The sequence below is a fragment of the Gossypium arboreum genome, chromosome 13 (genome assembly GCF_025698485.1).
Source record: "Gossypium arboreum isolate Shixiya-1 chromosome 13, ASM2569848v2, whole genome shotgun sequence".
NCBI lineage: Eukaryota > Viridiplantae > Streptophyta > Magnoliopsida > Malvales > Malvaceae > Gossypium > Gossypium arboreum.
In genome coordinates this window covers 18,637,946-18,658,754 of record NC_069082.1, presented here as the reverse complement: position 1 = coordinate 18,658,754, position 20,809 = coordinate 18,637,946, and the positions used below count along the sequence as shown (strand labels likewise).

The following is a 20,809-nucleotide window of genomic DNA, read 5'->3' as shown; positions in this document are numbered from 1 at the left end:
TTTTTTTGAAATCTTAGTTTGTTTTAGGTTAATCATCATGCTTTTTACCTAGCCCATACTAAAATTTTGAATTTAGATGGTTGAATGGAACTTTCGGTTATGGTATATAAGAGAAGAACTTGATTTTTTTTTTTTACCCTTAAGTTTTGATGGGAAAAGAAACAAAAAGATTGTTGATGAAAGAAATTAATCTTGTTAAAACTTTAAACTAATAATACCCATATGTGTGATAGCCGAACATAGACTTTGTTTAAAGTCTTGATCAAAGGCCGGTTAAGTGTTTTGAAATGGATAAGCTAGGTGTTTGATTTTTTTTTGGTTCGGCATAGTACATGATATTTTGCTAGTGAGGTTTTGAATAATTTAATTAATGTTAGATATATGAAAAATTCTTATGTTCGGTTTTGGATGATAAATATATATATATGTACAACTAACATATTTAGCTATTGATATCTAAGGTGTTAAATAATAAAACTCTTGATGACTTGGGTTAAATAGCATTCGACCAAAGACTATATGGGCTTGCTAATTCGGTTTAAGTGAAGAAATTATGATAGAGAAATATGACTAAATTGGACTTATTATCGAACTTTCTTTGTGGTTGTAAGGTTATTTTATAATGTGTCATAACATTTAATTAGTTAGTCGAATTGATGAGAAAAGAATTTGGAGTATTTTATGGTGTCTTAAGCATATTATCCAATTGGTAAAGTTGAGTAATGATTCATGTACGAATGCTTGCTTAGTCGTATGTTATGTTTTGTTAAACTTAGTAATAAATATATATATATCTTATAAGGCTATAATAGTAAATTTAGTGGACTTTGACAATTTAAATGATGCATTTGACTTGTGTACCGACTTAGGATGATATGTGTTTCTATATGAAGTTAGATGGTGTTGATGAAATTCGATAATGCATGATGTTTAAATAGTATTGAACAAGGTCATTGTACTTAAATTATGATATACATGTATTGAATGGAATTGCCCAAGTGAAAAATAATTAAATAAATTTATTTGTTTAAATTTAAGCTCAAGAGCTAAGGGATCAAAATCGAGATAAAGGAAAGGAGAAAGCGATGAGTAGTCTATTCAGAATCGCCCAAATTATACTCGAGGTATGTCTTTGAGTAATGAAATTTAGCTTATGATTTAATAAGGCAATTATTTATCTATGAGCATAATAATTAACTTGTGACCTAACGATTCTACTTGAATTACATGACAAAATAAATAAGTAAGGTATTTACTTGTAGCCGAATGGTTATGAAAATCTTGTGGATTAATGAAACGGGATCATGTTATTTGTTTAGGATTAATGAATCGAACGATGTATGGTTAGTAAACATGCTGTAATTGTATTCGAGTATCAGGAATGATATCCAGATGTGATATGATATATATATATATATATATATATATATATATATATGCATATATGTGTGAATGCTAATCAGGGTTTAAATCCGAGCTTGGTTTCGAAGGGCCTTTGAGCCAGTGCTAATAACCGAACTTAGCTTCGAAGGGCTTTAGAGCCAGTGTCATAACCGGACTTAGTTCCGAAGGGCCTTCGAGCCAGTGGTCTAATCCGAGCTTGGTCTCGAAGGGCTTTTGAGCCGATCTAAGAATCGGGCTTGATTTGAAGGATGTTTGTGCCAGATAATATTTGAGGTGAAAACCCATAAGTGTTCGTCGAGAAATCATATAATACATGTTGGAATAATTTTAATCACATGTGCTACTTATCGTAAGATAACCGGTAAGTAACTCACTCGTTGAGAATACGATTGATTTTAAATTACGACTACGCAACTCGGTGGGTATGCTTAGGCCATTGTTAAAATCATTCAAATATTTACGATCTGATCATGATGTATGAGTTCCAAATTAGAGAATTCAATTTCACAAACATGAGATGTATGTGTATATGCATGAGATTGACATAGAAATTTGAGATGAATGGATTCGGCTATAGATTGAATTTTATTGTATATTGATTTTACCTTTGTGCTATGAATAAAAAAAAATGGTACCTTAATTATGTTACTATTCGGCCAAATGATGGTACAAGTAAACTTTGATATTATTATGCCACTCTTTTAAATGATTTCATTACTTAAACTTACTAAGCATCAAAGTGCTTAATCTTTTGCTTTAATTCTCTGTTTTATAGATTTTGTTCGTCACCATCGGACTCGGGGTGTCAAAGTCAAGTCGTCCACACTATCTAAGCCCTTTTGGTATATTTTAGTTGAACTTTGATAATGGCATGTATAGGGTTGACTTTTGTTGTTAATTAAATACCTTTTGGTAATGTATGTGTGTATAGCCATGCGAAAATGGCTCGTATAATTTGAGTATGGCATTAAAATCATTTTTGTGTATATATGCATGGTCTTATGATTTGGTTATTGAGTGGTATGGAAATGTTAGGTAAATGATCAGCCATTGGAATGGCTAGTTATGATCATATTTGGTCCTATGTATGTCAAATTACTAGCTAATCCATGGAAACCATGAAATAGGTAAAATTTACCACAAAACATTTTTCAGACAGCAGTAGTGAAGTGAGTCTAAAAAGTCACTAAAAATATCAGAAATTGAATTAAATAATGAATAAAATATGGAATCGAAGCTTCATGAGTCTATTTTCATATGGAAGAAGCAAAACAGGTACATGAGCTATATTTTGTGAGATGTTTTAATTTTTGTGAAACAGGGCTAGAACAATTTCTGGATCCCCTGTTATAACTTTGGAAATTCACCATAAATTTTACAAAGATAATTAAAAGTCATGAATTATATGTACAGATTCGTTATTTAGTCTAGTTTTATTAGAGACAAACAGAATAGTCATTGAAGCTCTGTACAGGGAGATATCTAATTCGTAATACACAGAGGTCAGAGTAGTCAAACCCCGAAACAGGGGAGACTTTAACTAATAAACTTTACTAATTGGCCCTACCAAAAATTATAGAAAAAAATTTATAGATGGATATATGAGTCTAGTTTCAGGAAAAATTTACGGAATCAGTTTTGAGTTTTGGAACTCGAGATATGATTTTAAAGTGACTGTGATACAGATTAGCCAGCTTGTCTGGAAATTTTAAAATGAACTGTGTAAGTAAATGAATTAAGTCCGTTAACACCTCGTGTTCGACTCCGGCAACGGTCTCAGGTATGGGGCATTACACTTCCCGTTATATGGTTCTTGCGAGCATCCTGATCGGAAGTGATCCTGCATGTGTTGCGAACTACTGCAGCTCTTTGTGAGTGCCCTGCTATATGATCGATTGTAATCTTGCATATATTGTAGACACAAACGCAGCTCTTTATGAGCATCTTGTTATAGGCTCTTCTTAAGCTTCCTAATATGGCTTACCTAAACATTCTTTTATATGGCTATCTGCAGCTCTCTGATAATAGCTCTTCAGAGTTTCTTGTTAAGCTCAATGAGCTTCCTGTTCTAAACTCTTATTAGTTTCTTGTTATAGCCCGGATAAGCTTCCTGTTACATGGCTCACATGAGCATCTTGTTATATGACTCGAGAGAGTGCTTCCTGAGTATGTGCCCTAATTGGGTACCCCTGAATATGAGTTGACAGTTTACAGTGTTGTACACTTCACATGTACTACATGTGTATCCATTAATATTTCAAATAAATTCAATGGGAAATGTTCTGTCATGGCTAATCTAAACTTGAGATGATTTATCACAGAAATGTATATGTTATATGGAAATATGATAAGAAAAGTATATGTGTATGGAAGTTATTACATGATGAGCTCATCTTTATTACTTGAAAAGTATTTAGAAATTCATGACTAACTTGCTTGATTGAGTGTATGTGATTAGGCAATTGGTCAATTTGCTGGGATGCATGTTATTGACATGGTTACTTAAATTGAATATAAACGGTAAGTTAAATTCCTGTTAAGCATTAAATGCTTACCTTGTTTTATTTTCCTCTAATTTATAGTGCTCAGAAGCTCGTGAAGGTTGGAATCGGTCAGAGCATCATCACACTATCCTTCAGCTCGTTTTGGTATAAATAGCAAACTTATTTTGATATAATGGCATGTATAGGCTAACTTGGCCAGTGTTGCCATTTAAATGGTTGATTGTAAACTAGACATTGGAATGGCTAGTGATGATATGTTTAGTGAATAAATATATATGAGGTTATAATATGGTTAATATATGTGTGCTTGATATGGTTAAATTGAATTATGGCAAACATATGTGTCTTACAAAATGTGAGTTTGAATACATGTGATGATATATCATGTATAATGTTAATGTTGGCTTGGTTTTAATGTCTTGAATTGGTTTTTATATGTATGCAAGTATTAATATAGGTACAAGGAAAAATTTGGGTGAGAAATAAGGCTTAAAAATGGCCTTATTTTATCCACACGGGTAGACACACGGGCGTGTGTCTCAACTGTGTGTGGCATACGGCCATATGCACGGACGTGTGTCTCAACTGTCTGTGACACACGACCATACGTACAAGCGTGTGGTATGGTCATGTGTCCCCTGCATCTTAAAAATTGAGAAACAGAATGCTCAGAATTGGTCACACACGGGCAAAGACACAGGCGTGTGTTTCAATCGTGTAAAACACACGGCTCAACACACGGGCGTGTGTCTTGGCTGTGTGAATCCTACACCTATTTTTGAAAATTAAATTGTTTACACAACCTAGCACATGGGCGTGTAGCTAGCCGTGTGACCCAAGTCAGTAGCTACCCTAATTTGAACATGGCTGAGTGCCTCACATTGAATACCCACATGGCCTAAGACACGGGCGTGTCACTTGGCCGTGTAGCTCACACAGCCTGACCACATGGGTGTGTGCCTCTTACACCTAAGAAAAATTTTGAAATTTTGCAAAAAAAATTTTGAGTTTTCAGTTTAGTCCCGATTTGATTCTAACATGTATTTTGGGCCTTGAGGACCCAATTAAGGGACAATATGATTAATTTTGAATATGCATAGTAAATGATATGAAATTTTCTGTAATTGATATGTAAACTCCGGTAATACTCTGTGATCCTGTTCTGGCAACAGATAGGGGTTAAGGGTGTTATAGTCCAAACTAACTTGTCAATGTGCAACGAGGCAAAATCAAATCACTCGAGTAAGTATACTCTCCTATTTCTTTAGCTTCTTTGTTCTTCATGTTATTGCATTTTGTCAATAAGGTCTGGTTAATAAAATCTTTTTCGTACCTCCGACAATTGCATATCATTTTTCGTAGCTCCAACAATTCATCTGAGATGACTTCATGCCATCAAAGAAATTTGGCGTTGAAGATACTAATTTCCCAATCCAAAAGAGGATGTCCCAACTGTATGAATAAGGGGAAAAAGAAAAAGAAATGTTGGACATTGGCATAAAAGTTGAGAAACAATTTTTAAGTAATGAGAGATTAACTGCAAAAGCTTTAAGCCTAATTGGACTGCCATTAGAATTAACTGCAAGAGCTTTGAGCCTAATTGGACTGCCATTGGAATGTTTATTGTAGTCCAGCACAAAAGCTGCAAGTTGTGGTACATAATGACCTGCAAATTAAAAGTTAATAAGCAAAACATAGATTTAAAAAAGATTGCAAGTAATGATTTTTTTTTTCCTACATAGCTTTCCCTGATGAGAAACAAATTAGAGTTTCTGTATTATGGGATTTGTTTGAACCAGTTAACAAGGAAGTTTAGATTCTTCTCAGCTGAAGAAAAGGCTCTAAATCAGTGCTTTGAGTTCAACACTTAACCAATGTGGGGCTCATTTCATGGTAAATTATTTTTTACTTGTAAAAGTGTCATTGACACTTGTATAATTCGAACTAGTATTTGAGTACGAAAATCCAACTCCAATTGGACTGACAACATTCAAGATGTTTGATTTTGTTCGTTATGAAAATGAAAACAAGTGCATTGATGGTAACTTAATTTAAGTATGGGTTAACTCCTCTGAACATCCCTAAATTATGGTTCGTATTCTAAATTGATTCCTAAACTTAAAACATTTTAATTGAGCTAATTTAACCGTTAGCTTAAGCGTTAAATGACTGCTCAAAATTGGCATGAAGCATATTTAAAACATATGTATACCTATTGTTTGAACAATTTGGATCCATAAAATAGTTATACTCATGTTTATAATTTGATCCACGTGTTAAATTTGAGTTAGCATTTAATCTCTAAGCTAGCAAAAGGATTAGGGGCGAAGGCAAAAATAATAATAATAATAAATAGAGGAGATTAATAGAATTTTAAATTTTAGAGGAGTCAAAATATAATTTTTACCATTATATTAACTTATAATGGATAATTTTTAAAGGGATTTAAACACAATTTCACCTTTCTTTGGGGTAGGGGCAAGGCCCCTACTTGGTCCCTTGTATTTGCTCCTAAGAGAGACCTAATTGATTAGACACTAATACTTTTGTGGAAGTGGATGCTACAGCACATCCACTGTTGCATCCCTTAACTTTATGGTTTCATGGAGGTACATGTTGGAGGGAAGTAAGAAAAAATTATTATTAGGCGAAATTAAATTATAATTTTATAATAATAAAAATATAATTTTATCAATTCATTCAATTATAGAAAATAAATTAATAAAAGTAAATAGTTCAAGTTTACAAATTACTAATTTTTTTCAAAAACTAACAACGAGATTAACTTAGTAAAATCAATAGTAATATAAAATTCTCATTTCTTATAAAGTATAAACTTATAATTAAACCTAATATAAAAGTATGTTTGAATATTTCAATAAAACAGAATTTTCGAATCAAACGGATCAAATCAAGTCAGGCATAAATAATTTTTTCTTTTTTACTATATGAACTTGGCCGGACCCATTTTACTCCTTGAACCACTCTAATAAATAGTATGCAACTTATAATATCCACAAAATTGATGTTCATAAGGAATGTATTTAGGCTTCAATTTTTGTGGACGGTCTGATGACTTGGTCTTCCTTCAAGTATATATATACACATACATATACATATAAGAAGAAAGTAACTCTGAAACTTCTATTGAACATATTTTGCCCATTTTTGGGTCTAAAGATATTTCGAATAAACAATTATTTTGTGTCAAGTGAATTGATTTTTCATTTATTTCTTTTTAATTCATTATCTAATTCGAAATACTTGAAATATATTACTAACACTAATAAAAAAATCTACAAAAAAGTTAACCCGTAATGTTTAAATTTTTATATCTTGGATTTAAACTTTGGACAACGGATTGAAAGAACTCTTAATATGAATATTTATTAAAGGAGTCTCGTGGATTTGATTTAGACTAAAAGCTCAGCCCAAAACAAGTCCCAACACTGTATTATTTAATCTAGACGACGCAGTTTTACTTCCTCCTCAATCCTCATATAAAGGCAGTAGCGACTGGAAACGACGGCATTTCAAATATTCGGAACAAGACGAAACTTTATGTATGTATGAATGTATGTTTTATATCCGCTGTCAGCTAAGCAATCGTGAACTTTAAACTCAATACCCCAAAGCTTTTCTCAGTTTCAGCCATAACCACAGCCAAATTCTCTTTGGCAAGCTATCGAAAACACTGTCATGGCTATGCAAACCGGAGTAGGTTTGTCGAAGATCTTGATCTTAGCCGGCGCCGGTACCTTTCCAACTGAATTTCTTACTTCAATTCTTCTTTTTTATTTTTCTTACTGTTTTAATTTTGACTTCAACTTGCTAATTTCGCTTTCAGGTTATACGGGTACTGTCCTCCTGAAAAACGGTAAATTATCGGACATATTAGGCGAATTGCAGGTTAGTTTTGATTGTTTTGTTTGTTTTGATTTGCTAGTTTCTCCCTGCCCTATGATTCAAATATTTTTCCTTTGGATTTTGTGTTGATTGACTAGGTTTCAACTTTTCATTCTTTTTCGTCTACTAATTTTAGCTTTGAACTCCTTTTTTCCTGATTTGGCAGTCGCTGGTGAAGGGACTCGAAAAATCGGGGGAGCAAGCTGATGATTCAGATGCACTTCTAGCTCAGGTAAATGAGGAAATAGAGCTCAAAGTTTAAATCTTTTGGTTGTAATATTGATCTTTTTTTATTAATTTGTAGGTGCGTCGTTTGTCAACGGAGATCAGGCAACTGGCATCAGCACGGCAGATAACTGTTCTGAATGGGGATTCTGGCGGTATTTTCTTGATTATATTTGCTTAAATAGTAGTTCTTTTAGGCGCATATATGTGAAACCAGTTTATAATTGCATTAACGGGATTAGATGAAGCATTTTCTAAGTGGATTTGCTTTGGTTGTTTGCTTTTTTCTTGATTTGGCAGGTAAGTTAACCTCTCTTGTAGTACCAGCCGCAACATTGGGGGCATTGGGTTATGGTTACATGTGGTGGAAGGTATGCCATGATTTAATTGATTACTGATATGGTTTCTTTTTTACATAGTAGAATTAACTATCATTTTTATCCAAGATATATCCGCTGATGACTGCCCTGTTTGTCAATGTTTCTTTATTTATTAATATGGTTTCTATTCTGTGGCTACGTAGAATTAGTTATCTTGTCTTATACAAAATAAAATCCCCCAATGCTTGCCCTGTCACTTTTGATTATTTGCATCTGCATTATTCAACAAAATCGATACTTTTATATATTGATATTAACTTCTACAATTAGCTCTATTACTCTTCATTCATTCTGTCTGCTTTGTAATTTGACTAACATATTTTTTTTTCTTTCCTTTTCTAATTACTAGGGTATTTCGTTCTCTGATCTTTTCTGGGTCACAAAACGCAATATGGCGATGGCTGTGGAGAACTTAACAAAACATCTGGATTCTGTCTCAGATGCTCTCTCTGTAAGTTTATGCTCTCTACGTTGCATTTTCTATCATGTTTTAGGGTTAAATGCTTCACTGAAGCATTTTTCTGTAAAAATGTATTATTTGCCATGGAATTTATTTATTTTACTAAAAGAGGATTTGGCCAGTCAAAGTAATGGTGATTCATGTTAATGGAAAATTGCCTTTTAATTAATTCCATATACAGTGAGATCGAGTAGAAACCAAAGAACTTTGGTTATAGTCTTTCCAAAAGCAAAAGATTCCTTTTGTACTTACTCCTCCAGTGTGTATTCTTCCTTTTTTGTTCAACTTCACTGAAGTTATTATTTGATGAAATATTTTGTTGGAAATCTTACTGCAGATTAATATAGTGAGGGTTTTTGTGCTTGTTTACACTTGTTTTAGTGTTCAAGTTTTCTTAATGAATATACATCTTCCGACATGTGTTTTCCTAATCAGTTTTGAAATCAGCTTTTATATTAAAATGGCATGCTATGAGATGTTCATAGAGCCTCTGATTAGTTCATAAATCCTACATTGGCAGGCTGCGAAGAAGCATTTGACTCAACGCATTCAGAACCTGGATGATAAAATGGAAACACAGAAGGAAATCTCGAAGAGCATTCAAACAAGTGTAAGTGCGCATGTTTATCCATCTTTGAAGTCAGAATAAGGCCCACTTCCCCATCATCTATCTTCATTTCCTCTTCTTGCATTTTTATGTTTTTAGCTTTAAGTATGGAGTTAAAAGAGTGCAACTGGTTACAACTTACACATTATTGTTTCAAATGCTTCTAACTGCGGAGATAATCTGGCTATGATGTCAAAGATAATATGTAGGTCCAAAATTTTTTGAAACATTTGAACTTTGATGTTAGAATATCAAGGTTATGATGCTTTTTGTTGCGCTTTGATTCTAAGCTTTGCACTAATGAACTTGGTTTTGGGGTTGTAATGCACCAATATATCAAGTGAATTATTGTTTTACCATCACTAATGGTGCTCATATTTGTGGAGCAGGTAGAAGAGGCTCATATGAATCTGTCTAACATTGAATATGATTTGGATGCACTGCAGAGAATGATATCTGGTTTGGTGAGAATTCTTTCCTTTTTTCCCTCTAATAATTGTTGCACTTGTTGAGAAGTGGTTGTTAATTGGTGGTGTAGTGGTGGTTCTCTTCTTTCCCTCTTTCAGTTTCTCCCCCACTTCTGTAGATGTTAAACTTGTTAATGAAGTCAACTGGTTCCTCTAGTAAGACAGAAGAGGAGAATCTCTGGTTCTTTCTTTTCATGTCTCTATTCTCCTCTTCTTTGGAAGTTCAAATTAAAATCTCATACAGGAATTGCATATTGATAAGACTTGATGAAATTAGATATAAATACTCTCATGTATTGAGGAAAAACTCTCTCAAAAGTCTGTATTTCTTAGAAATATGTACAACTATATATACATGAACCATTGAATCAATTAAGGAAGGAAAATCTCTAATTAGTATATCTAAAAATCAGCTGTCATATCTTAAGATATGCTATTCAATGCAATCAAATCAAAAATTCTCAACAAGACTTGAAAGTCTATTTGTTCATATACTTTTAGTTGAATTGTTTTGCTTCTGTACTAATTTTTTTTTTTTTTTTCAAATTTTCACCCTTGCAGGATGGCAAAATTGGTTCATTGGAATATAAGCAGGTAGTTAGTTTTTACCTTTTTTTGTACTTTGCAACACTGAAGTTAAATGTGTAATTCCGGTAGGAAAATACACCAAGTGTAGTTGTAATTCTTAATACTATTGTTTAATATTGGATCTTTTTTGTGGCAGGATCTTGCTAATGCTGGTGTGTGGTACCTTTGTAATATGGTTGGTGGAAAGAAAGCAAACATGCCTGAAGCTCTGCAGGTTTGTATCAGTGGAAAGAAAGAAAATATGATATTATTCGTTCTGTCGTACTTGACCATATTTAACAGGGAAAAATGAAAAATAATGAGTGGGTTGGAATTTGTCATTATAATTTCCATTAGTCTATGTATTTTGGATCTTTTCTTCTTTTTAACCTGTGGTAATCCCTACTAGTTTCTGAAAGATAATATGATACGTGTTTCTGCACTCGAGTATGACTTCAATAATTCCATCTGTAAATCATTTTACGACTATAATCTAATTGTCTGATTTTCCATTTGCTTGTAGGAGCAACTTAAACTTTCTGGGAAATCTCGTGCTTTACTTGCATCAGGAACTCCAGCTCTGAAGGTATCTTTCTGAATGTGTAGAAAAAGTTCAAAAATCGCTCTCTGTAGGAAAATACTCGTGCACATTTGCCATTATACATAAATTTGTTGTGCTCAAATGAAGTGTGCTTTGACACAGGTATCGATATTAGTTGAATGTGGTAGCCCAAAGTTTTATGGATGATACACAAGTTAATTGAATGAGCTGTAAATTTTCATTTGTTGATTTAATGTCTAAATCGTAATGTTGACATGTTTATTTCAGGGTCTGAAAGATGTTGCAGATATTTCATCTGGAAATATGAATGATTCAGGAAGAGATGGTTTTGTGAAAGATGGCTTTGATAATTTGGATGAAGAGCCAAGAAGCCTGCAAAGGTTTGATTCTTTTTAAAACCCTAATGCTCTATGTTAAACTTTAGTGTGCCCAGTAGAAAAATTTTTTGGAGGACAATGTTTTTATCATATTGGGTTATGTCATTGTGGCACTTCAAGGCTTCTTTGATATTATCTTTGGTAGAAAAGATAGAAAAATTGAAAGAAATAATAATTTGTTTCATCGTTCAGTAGAGTTGATAAATGAAAAGAAAATAAAATTATTGAAAAATGCATAATTTTGAACAAACTTAGTATCTCATTCTCTCTTATCATTTTAAGTTGTTTTATCTATCAAGATAGAAAATGACGATGTCTCGTCTTTTTTTCTCACATTTCTTTTCTACCATGTACTGAATTTATGTTCGTTTTTGGGGTATTAAGTACGAAAAGTAAAGTAATATTTTGCGGCTGTCAAGCAATGATGGAGATTATGATATTTTGCAGGAGCGTTTCAGCTAGGTGTTGATAGCATTGTGTTAAATTCATTGCTATCATTTTGCAGTGTGGCAGTTGATAGAAGTTACCTATGCCTATAAATAACAGAATCCACCTCATAAATTACGAGAGTGAAAACTTGGCGTTATGCCGTGGACAAAAAGTGGTGGAGGCCTTCAACGAGAACATAAATCTTCGGAGGCAAATATATTTACACATTTCAGTTTGCAGATACCCTTTTGTATTTTGATACCTATAGGTAGTTGATCACGTTACCCGTTATCGTGTATTCATGGTTGTAAAACATGTAGTTTGCAGCAATACCATATGATGCGATAGCCAAGAGGGCAATCTACATCGCTTCAAAACACGAGGCAGAGATAATTTTATCTAATCTAAGCTAAAATTCAGAATATTTTGGAAAGCATAACGAAAATTAGAAACCTCCTCATACTATGACAAAATTTTGAACTACCTACTCCATTCGTAGTCTCCTCCATATCTCGGATTGGCATTATTCGCACGACTTGTATCATCCGGTTTGGTTGAATTGGCAAAGGCGTGCCAACCTAAAAGATATGGCAAAATGAACTGCAGAGATGGGCAAACCAAAAATAACAAGTGAATTAGGATATGGTTAATGTTATGCTAACATCTATAGACCATACACAAAAAATATTCTCAAAGCATATAAGAAATTAACATTTTCAATCGTCACCCTATGTATGCTGTTGTGCAAATAGTATTTGTTGTACAATTTGCAGAAGATAAAAGAAAAGACAATTCAATCCCCCACCCCTCAACTATACGTCTTAGTACTTGTTACGACAGCAATTTTTGGATACATCCTAAAACCATAGTCCATAGACAGGAAGTCCAAAATGAAAATCAGAACAAAAGGAGAGGATTATCATACGCTGAATGCAGATTTGAGGACAGTGAACTCTCCCCGTGTAATGGGGATATAAACATTTTCGTCCACGTTTAGAAGTTTGTTTTGAACACCTTCAACAAAAAGTCATTAGAAATGTTAGGTCTCAATCTGTCACACGTCGATTATGATCACACATAGCTTGACAAGATATGAGAGAAAAAATGGGGGTCGGAGGTGCATAAATATGTGCCCATCATTCCCATTCGAACTTTGATTAAAGGAGTTTTGGTTAGAAGATATCACATCAACGTGAGTTTGATCCACCGACAACGGCATCCTCTAACACATAATTAGCATTATAGGACAATGAATCATCTCTATACCAAAAAAAAAAAATAAAAATTAAATATGCACATTTTACGAGGGCTACAGTGATAAATGCATCAAATCGAAAATGATTTACAAGTGATGTGTAAATGAACTTGAAAAATTATCATTAGACATGGAACTAGGAAAATTATTAATGGTGCTGCATTAAAATTAGATGTTATGGCATCACCAAAGCAAATAATATTCTTAGTTCCTGGAAAGGATTCAACAGAGTTGAGCATTACCAAGATTAAAAAAGTGACCAGACCCATCCGGGAGTGGCTCTACCTTCAACACCTTCCTAACCTTTCCTTCATCACTGGAAAATACTACAATGTCATTAGAATTCATCTCAATTAAAAACAATAGTCACAACTTTGCCTTCTTCTTTTTTTTTTTTTTTTTTTTTTCAACATTTACATATGACAGTCAACTGCAAAATATACTTCATTATAAAAATTTAAACTAATTGTACTGTCGAGAAGTACATGAAGTAAAAAGCTTTATAAGCATGTCACTAGCAGTTACGAATAAATGTGTGGTTCTTGCTTCCTCCATCCAAATGTTAAGCATTTTCATGATTAACAGAAATAACAAGTTATAAGCATTTCTAGGCTTCTAGTCCATTCAGAAAGAAAATCTGATTTTACTCAAGGCGTTGCTTCATAAAACCAACATAACATCCTGCACATGGAACGATTCCTCCTCTATTGAAGAAATATCTTCTTATCATAAATATTTATATTTCTTGCCTTAGACCCTCAATAAACATCTACTTTCGTATCGCATATGAACATATGAGAAACCACAAAACTGAAATGGGAGGGGAGATATGTGTTTATATATACGGGTGAGTATTTGATCGAGTCGAGTCGAATCAAGTCAAAAAATTTCGACTTAATCGAGTTGACGAATCCTATTTTAGCAAACAAACTCAATTATAATTTTTTTTTAATCGAGTCGAATTGAGCCAAAAAATTTCGAGTCGAGTCAAGTTGAGTTAATGAATCTTATTATTTATATTTAATGTTGTATTTACATGGACCAGTTATTTAACTAGTAGACAAAGTACAAGCTTTTAAATTAATTTTGAGTAAAGGAAAAAGGGAAAGTCGGGCGATTCGGGAAGGAAAGTAAGACTACTAGGTAAACATTTATCAAAACAACGTAATTTTACCTTTTAACTTGATAATTTTGACTTTTTAACTTTAGATAAGGTAAACATCTATCAAAACAATGTAGTTTTGTCTTTTCTTATTTGGATTTTCGAATAACTTGAATAAAGTGTGAGCATTTGGTCAAATCAAGTGAAATTGTTCGAGTTAAAATAGAAAAATTAATAATGTAAATTTAAAATCTTGTTACAATATAACTATTTCCATATTAGAACACATAAATTTGAAACCATATATATTTGAAAACTTTTTAAAAGCATAATAATAATAATAATAAGATATTTTAGTATGATAAACTTGAATCATTAATCACTTATTTAGATTCTAAAATTATTATTCTATAAAATTTTCAACTTTTTATATATTTTTAGATTTTTTAAAAATTATAATTTTTTTAAAAATACAAATTTTAGAATTTTATAAATATTTTGAATTTTAAAATTATTTTCAATTTTGAAAATTATTTTGATTTTTTGTAATTTTGTTAAAAGGACTAATTTGCTCATTTTCAAAATTGATAGGGACACAAAAAGTATTTATACTAATCTGTTATTTGAATTATTCGAGTTATTCAAATTGTAAAAATTCAACTCGACTCGAACTCGAAATCCGAAATTTCTTATTCAAGTTGACCCGAATAACTCGATTCGATTAACTCGAAATTTGAATTTTTTCCAATTTTTTTGAATCGAATTTTGCTCACCCCTATATATATATATACATGAAATTACAACTATATCAACAGATCCAATCATAATCAAACATTATAAGCACTGAACTGACTAACTAGGTAACCAATTAACCAAAATAAATCAGGAAGAGAACCCACCCATTTACACAAGTTGGGACTCGAACCTATAATCTCAAAGTTTCTAAAGCCTCAATCTTGCCATTAAGCCAAGGCCTCATTGCAGGGATAAAATATTTAAGCAATTGCCAGCACAAACATAATGCAAGAGGGAGAGTTCAATTAGCAACTCTAGTATTCAATACACAAAGGGGTGTTTGAGGGTGAGTGGAAGAAAGGGAAGGATAGTACCTTTTTCCTTTAAAAGGATCATGGAAAAATTCACACGATTCCCTCATGCCAAGGCTAATCAGAGTTCCAATTTCAGTAACTGATAATGAGAACACCTGGAGAGAAGCAAGCCAGCAATGGATGTATATCATGTCTCTAGAACGTATTCATCCTTCACAACAAAGATTTTACATTTGATCTACAGTAAACACAGAATGCGGAGACCAAAATTATGAATGTCCACATACATGCAAATCAATGAAGTCTTTTTAACAAGATTTCGGAACAAAGATTTCTTTGTTCTATCTTAATATTCGAACCATGCATTTCTCCAAATATTAGAAACACCATTATCTAAAATGTTAAATGCTTAGTTAGTTTCTTTTTTAAAAAAGCATTAAACCAAAAGCTTAGTTAGCATAAGATCACCTGCTTCCTACTCCAATCATATTGTCTAACACCAGCTGCAGGTGCAAACTGCAGCAGCACAAAACCTTCCCTGGATATTTTAAATGCCCCAGACTGTAGATAAAACACATCCAAAGAAAATGAGCGTACAAAACAAAGAAAGACCATCAAATTTGCAAAATGAACTTAAAAAAAAAGAAGAGGAAACTATGAATGAAACGTACATCTAAAGGCACAAACTCAGGTGCCCTTGGCTCCACAGTCAGAGCAGCCTTCCCTTTGTAAATGGAATGACCTACATAAAACCTAGCCGGCAACCCTGCTGTCAAATAAAACACTTTCAACACTTGAAAAGAAAACACTGATAAAAAAAGCTACAAACACAAGGCTTTAGCTTTACCTAAGGATGATGGCGAAGAAGAAGAAGAAGAGTCATTAAACCTCTGTTTCTGATCGAAGTATTCAGATTGGCGGCATTTGAGAGAAAACTTGGAGGGTTTAGAGAGGGGATTAAATTTAAAGGAACGGGTTTGGGAGGAGTTGAGTGAAGAGAAAGATGGGAAAAGCTTGGGGTTAGAGATGGAGTTGAGGTTTACGGTTTGGGGAGTGAGTGGGGGAGAAGATAAGAGTTGAAGTTGCAGCATTCTTTTCTTTTGGGTATTTTCTTTCTTTGGTTCTCTCTCTTCCCACCTATATTTGATTTAATATTTTCTGTTAAGGTTTGGGGGTGAGTGGGGGAGAAGATAAGAGTTGAAGTTTTCTTTTGCGTATTTTATCAAAAGAATTCTTTTCAAATGATAAAAAATTTGATTTGTTTTGAGATTTTAAATTTAAGTTTTGTGAGAATTTAGGTTTAAATCTTAAAAGATAAATATATGGAATTAATTTTAATCAATTCTAAAACTTAGTTTTCTTTTGCGGATTTTATCAAAAGAATTTTTTAAATGATAAAAATTTGATTTGTTTTGAGATTTTAAATTTAAGTTTTGTGAGAATTTAAATTTAAATCTTAAAAGATAAACATATGGGATTAATTTTAATCAATTCTAAAACTTACTTGAAGATAACTTAATTGAAATGTCCTAGGATGTGAGGTTCTTACAAGTTCTTGCTTTAGAAAAAAATTTCTCCTTATTTTTTTTGAAAAAGTAAATTACTCTATTAATCACTAAATTATATTTAAATTTTATTTTAGTCACTTAATTAAAAATAGTTATAATTTAATCATTAAATTATTAAAAATTTTTATTTAAGTAATCGGGATGTTAAAATCGATCTTACATGACTTTTTCTATTTCATGAAACAGTTTTAGAAATTATGAATTAACAAATTAAAATTTATTGAACTTTTTTTTATTTTCTATCTTGACCATTAAATTAACTTAAACTTAAGATATATTTTTTATTCGTTGATGAAGTACTAATTAACAGTATTGATAGTTGAATCATCTCTTAAAATTTACTGATATAATTTTTTCAAAAAAATTAACAATTCAATAACCTATTTAAAATTTATTGAATAATTCAGTTATTTAAATATTTTTAAATAATTATAATATTTTGATAAAATCAAAATAAAACTTAACCTGACTAATGTCTAAATTTGTTTTAAAACATACATATAAAGTGTTGTGGGGTCGGGAGTAGAGGCTTATCCTACGCCACACATCGTCTCATTTAGCCAACCACATGGTCTTCTTCAACATCACTTCTAAGTTGGGAAGCCCATTTTAACTTGGTAACTTTATTTCATCATCTTTTTGGTATTCATACTCTCTCTCTCGAATCAACTTTTACATATGGAAATGTCTTCACTTTCTCCCTTCTTTCGACCTCTCCTTCCTCAATGGAGTTTCTTGGTTATTCTCAACTCCAACCCAAAGATTAGCCTCAAACCTTGTGTCTTTTCATCATCTTCATCTTCATCTTCCTACAATAATGATTCAGTTCCTCTGCCTAAACAAAGCCAAGTACTCTCTTCTTCTTTTTTCTACGGGGTTGCTCTTTTTGGTTTTTTTTCCTTCTTTTTTTAATTATTGTTTTTCCTCTGTGGGTGGCAGACACAGTTGGGTTATGATCCTTCAGAGGAGCTATTTGGACTCTCGCCTGTTCCAAAACCAAGGTTTTTAGCACTCCGGCCTGCTCTAATGCTTTCAGTCTACATGCATTGCTTCTTTTGATTTGCTTTGAGAATCTTGATTTAGTATGTTGTCAATTGTAGCTTTTACATGCTCATTATTCTGCTTTACAATGGTGAGTAGGTTGAGTATGTTTTTTTGGAACTATTGCTCAAATGGCAGCTCCCTCCTGAATTCCCAATATATGTTGTTAAAAAAAAAAACTTTTAACATTTTGCTGCTTTCACATTTCAGCTGACCTGTGCATGTTAGATTGAACTGACATCTCTAGTAATTTACTACTGAATTGATTTCACTTCAGCAGTGCCCTTCCAAAACCAAGATCCTGGTTCGGTCCCAATGGACAATACATCAGAGAGCTTCCTTGTCCAAGTTGCAGGGGGAGAGGTTATACTCCATGTTCCGAGTGCGGTATCGAAAGATCAAGATCAGATTGTTCCCAATGTAATGGAAAGGTACATGTTTGCATTCTTCAATGGACATAGGAACATGACATGTTATCATTATCATTATTATTATTAATATTATTATTATTATTAAGTACTTGATGGCACCCATCCTAGCCATTCACTAACTCATAATGGCAGGGTATAATGACTTGCCGTCAGTGCTTGGGAGATCGTGTGATATGGGAAGAGTCAATAGATGAGCAGCCATGGGAGAAAGCTCGTTCAATGTAATCTCCTTATTCTACTTTCTCTTCTATTCAACATTTAAGTCATTTTTCTCTACTTGATCCACATTTCTGCATTTTCTCATGTGTATTCTCTTTGGTTTCCTTTTAGGGTGAATCTTATATAATGTCAAGTTGTTAAGTTAATTGCAGTATAGATGAAACCTGTATGAGGCTTTTTGTATTAAAGATCATGAGAGTGCTTATCTAAAAATGTTCCTCTAATCTTGTCCAGTTCTCCACTCCGAGTAAAAGAGGATGATGAGGTAGACAATCTAGATTTGAAACTGGATGTGAAGAAAAAATCAAAGCGCGTTTACCAATCACCATCTCCTGAAGTTGGATTGAAGATAAGCCGATCACTAAAAGTTAGTTGGAGGCTTGCATCTTGGCTTCATCTTATTGTGACAATTTTAGGCCTTCGTTTTAGTCATTCATTTGTTTTAAAGAGATTTCCTCTTCAAGCTGCCATTAGTGGGGCTTGATGGCAATATAGGTGCCTTGGTGAACTTATCTGAAAGCAGCTTATTGCTTTCTTCTGAATATATATTTGAAGTTGGAGAAAGATGTACATTTTCATGAATTTAATCTTCTTTGTTTAGTTGGATGATTGCAGAGTCTAAATGCCAAAACAGGACTATTTAGTAAAAGAATGAAGATCATTCATCGTGATCCTATGCTTCAAGCTCAAAGGGTGGCTGCCATCAAGGTATATTTGAAATTGTAGAAGAAGCATATACCAGTTTTTGAACTTGTGCTTTTCTTTTCTTAGAAGCAAAGTGATGCTTTTTGGAAGTAATATTATATGAAATGCAGAAAGCAAAAGGAACAGCTGCAGCAAGGAAGCGCGTTTCTGAAGCTTTGAAAGACTTTTTTAGTGATCCAGAGAACCGACATAAGCGGAGCGTTTCTATGAAAGGTTGCTTACATTTTCCATTAAAAGTTTTCTGTTTATATATATCATACTTACAATCAACTGGGGCAGTATAGGCAGTCCCTTTTAAGGTTGGTTTCTTCTTGTGATGCAGGAGTCAAATTTTACTGCAGAAATTGTGGCCGTGAAGGGCATAGAAGACACTACTGCCCCGAAATTAGAGATAGTTCAATAGACAAGCGGTTCAAGTGTCGAGTATGCGGAGAAAAAGGCCATAACAGAAGAACTTGTCCAAGGTCAATGTTGAGCAATGAAGGAAGGTCAAGTAGAAGGCGTCACCGTTGCAAAGTTTGTCGCAAAAGTGGTCATAATCGTCGCACATGCCCTCAAGTGATAGGGGTGAGAGACATTTTGACCGCTGGAAGTAGAATATACACCTGCAAGTTATGCCGAAAGGAGGGGCACAATGCAAGGACATGCCCTGGTAGCAGTTAATAACAAAACAGTTTGATTTTGGGAGGTTATGTGAAGTCACAAACTTAGTGTTTATGTTGTATGATGGACGGATGGTAAATATTGAGAATGTAGAACAAGTTATATATATATATATATATATATATATATATATATATATATTTCGCTATAACAATTTAGCCCTTCTCTATAACAGCCATATGCCATAACAATATTTCACTATAATAATAAAGTTTTTAGTAGAATCTATTTTTTAGGTTTTATTTTAATCTTCTATAAAATCTTTTCACTTAAGTAGTGTTTGGTGTTTTCTCATTTGGAATCCGATTGCCAGGAATGTAATTTAGAGGTGCTAATGGCAGGTTCAATCAAAATTTTAGGCCCGATTTGAAAAATGGGTTAAACATTTTGTCCAAGCCGAGTTCAACTTATATCAAATTTTTTATTTTTTATATAAAATTTTTATAAAAAATATAATACATAAAAATACAAAAAACATTAAAATAAATGTTTCGCAACAAATTAAAAATAAATTTTAAAAAAGTATGTGTACTTAAATAATACTAAGATAGATGCAACTTAACAAGCAAATGTCTCTAAAATAGTAACAAAACAACAAAACAATAGTTATATAATAACAATATAATAGTAGCAACATAATAGTGAAATGACAGCAAAATAGTGAAAAAAAAAAGAAAATAGCAAAAAAAAAGTAGAAAAAAAAAAGTAAAAAAAACTCATTCGAGTCGAGCTGGGCCGGGCCCGGACCAAAAAGGCCTTACCTGAGGTCTGACCTGTTTTTTAAATAGGCCTTATTTTTTTTTGCCTAAGCCTATTTTTTGGGTCTATATTTTTACCCATATACTCCCACTTTTCAGGTAAGCCTGGCCCATGAACAGGTCTAATGTA

The 20,809-nt window shown here is 32.8% G+C and overlaps 3 protein-coding genes across 6 annotated transcripts; 2 read left to right on the top strand and 1 right to left on the bottom strand.

Annotated features, from left to right (window-relative positions):
* The first annotated feature begins 7,389 nt into the window (after positions 1-7,389).
* Positions 7,390-12,265, top strand: LOC108464008 (uncharacterized). Its single transcript, XM_017764059.2, has 13 exons — positions 7,390-7,662; positions 7,756-7,817; positions 7,981-8,046; positions 8,119-8,194; positions 8,340-8,410; positions 8,769-8,870; positions 9,400-9,489; positions 9,876-9,950; positions 10,515-10,547; positions 10,678-10,755; positions 11,044-11,106; positions 11,350-11,462; positions 11,907-12,265. The coding sequence occupies exons 1-13, from the start codon at positions 7,608-7,610 to the stop codon at positions 11,926-11,928; spliced, it is 906 nt and encodes a 301-aa protein (XP_017619548.1). The 5' UTR covers positions 7,390-7,607; the 3' UTR covers positions 11,929-12,265.
* On the bottom strand, positions 12,122-16,555 carry LOC108464009 (single-stranded DNA-binding protein WHY1, chloroplastic-like). 3 transcript variants are annotated; one of them, XM_017764061.2, is made up of 7 exons: positions 16,142-16,543; positions 15,966-16,060; positions 15,763-15,855; positions 15,355-15,449; positions 13,386-13,459; positions 12,814-12,902; positions 12,122-12,488 (listed from the first exon to the last, which is right to left on the bottom strand). In XM_017764061.2, exons 1-7 carry the CDS (start codon positions 16,383-16,385, stop codon positions 12,369-12,371), a joined length of 810 nt encoding a protein of 269 aa, XP_017619550.1. In that variant the 5' UTR covers positions 16,386-16,543; the 3' UTR covers positions 12,122-12,368. The 3 variants fall into 3 exon arrangements, with proteins under 3 accessions (XP_017619550.1, XP_017619549.1, XP_052879976.1); XM_017764060.2 differs by having other exon boundaries at positions 15,966-16,063; positions 16,142-16,542; XM_053024016.1 differs by lacking the exons at positions 12,122-12,488; positions 12,814-12,902 and adding an exon at positions 12,920-13,148 and having other exon boundaries at positions 15,966-16,063; positions 16,142-16,555.
* An 860-nt stretch (positions 16,556-17,415) lies between these two features.
* Positions 17,416-20,145, top strand: LOC108461892 (uncharacterized). 2 transcript variants are annotated; one of them, XM_017761869.2, is made up of 8 exons: positions 17,416-17,711; positions 17,802-17,863; positions 18,184-18,334; positions 18,467-18,555; positions 18,788-18,920; positions 19,169-19,261; positions 19,369-19,471; positions 19,581-20,145. In XM_017761869.2, the coding sequence occupies exons 1-8, from the start codon at positions 17,541-17,543 to the stop codon at positions 19,919-19,921; spliced, it is 1,143 nt and encodes a 380-aa protein (XP_017617358.1). In that variant the 5' UTR covers positions 17,416-17,540; the 3' UTR covers positions 19,922-20,145. The 2 variants fall into 2 exon arrangements, with proteins under 2 accessions (XP_017617358.1, XP_017617357.1); XM_017761868.2 differs by having other exon boundaries at positions 18,181-18,334.
* The last annotated feature ends 664 nt before the right edge of the window (positions 20,146-20,809 follow it).

What these genes read in the sequence shown, in the direction of transcription:
- LOC108464008 (XM_017764059.2), top strand. Translation starts at nt 7,608, where the DNA reads ATGGCTATGCAAACCGGAGTAGGTTTGTCGAAGATCTTGATCTTAGCC. An exon ending in CGAAGAGCATTCAAACAAGT is followed by an intron (nt 9,490 to 9,875) that starts GTAAGTGCGCAT and finishes TTTGTGGAGCAG; the next exon opens with GTAGAAGAGGCTCATATGAA. An exon ending in CAGGAACTCCAGCTCTGAAG is followed by an intron (nt 11,107 to 11,349) that starts GTATCTTTCTGA and finishes TGTTTATTTCAG; the next exon opens with GGTCTGAAAGATGTTGCAGA.
- LOC108464009 (XM_017764060.2), bottom strand. Translation starts at nt 16,385, where the DNA reads ATGCTGCAACTTCAACTCTTATCTTCTCCCCCACTCACTCCCCAAACC. An exon ending in GATCCTTTTAAAGGAAAAAG is followed by an intron (nt 13,460 to 15,354) that starts GTACTATCCTTC and finishes AGTATTTTCCAG; the next exon opens with TGATGAAGGAAAGGTTAGGA. An exon ending in TGGTCACTTTTTTAATCTTG is followed by an intron (nt 12,903 to 13,385) that starts GTAATGCTCAAC and finishes TTTTTGTTGAAG; the next exon opens with GTGTTCAAAACAAACTTCTA.
- LOC108461892 (XM_017761868.2), top strand. Translation starts at nt 17,541, where the DNA reads ATGGAAATGTCTTCACTTTCTCCCTTCTTTCGACCTCTCCTTCCTCAA. An exon ending in TGGGAGAAAGCTCGTTCAAT is followed by an intron (nt 18,556 to 18,787) that starts GTAATCTCCTTA and finishes AATCTTGTCCAG; the next exon opens with TTCTCCACTCCGAGTAAAAG. An exon ending in AAAGGGTGGCTGCCATCAAG is followed by an intron (nt 19,262 to 19,368) that starts GTATATTTGAAA and finishes TATGAAATGCAG; the next exon opens with AAAGCAAAAGGAACAGCTGC.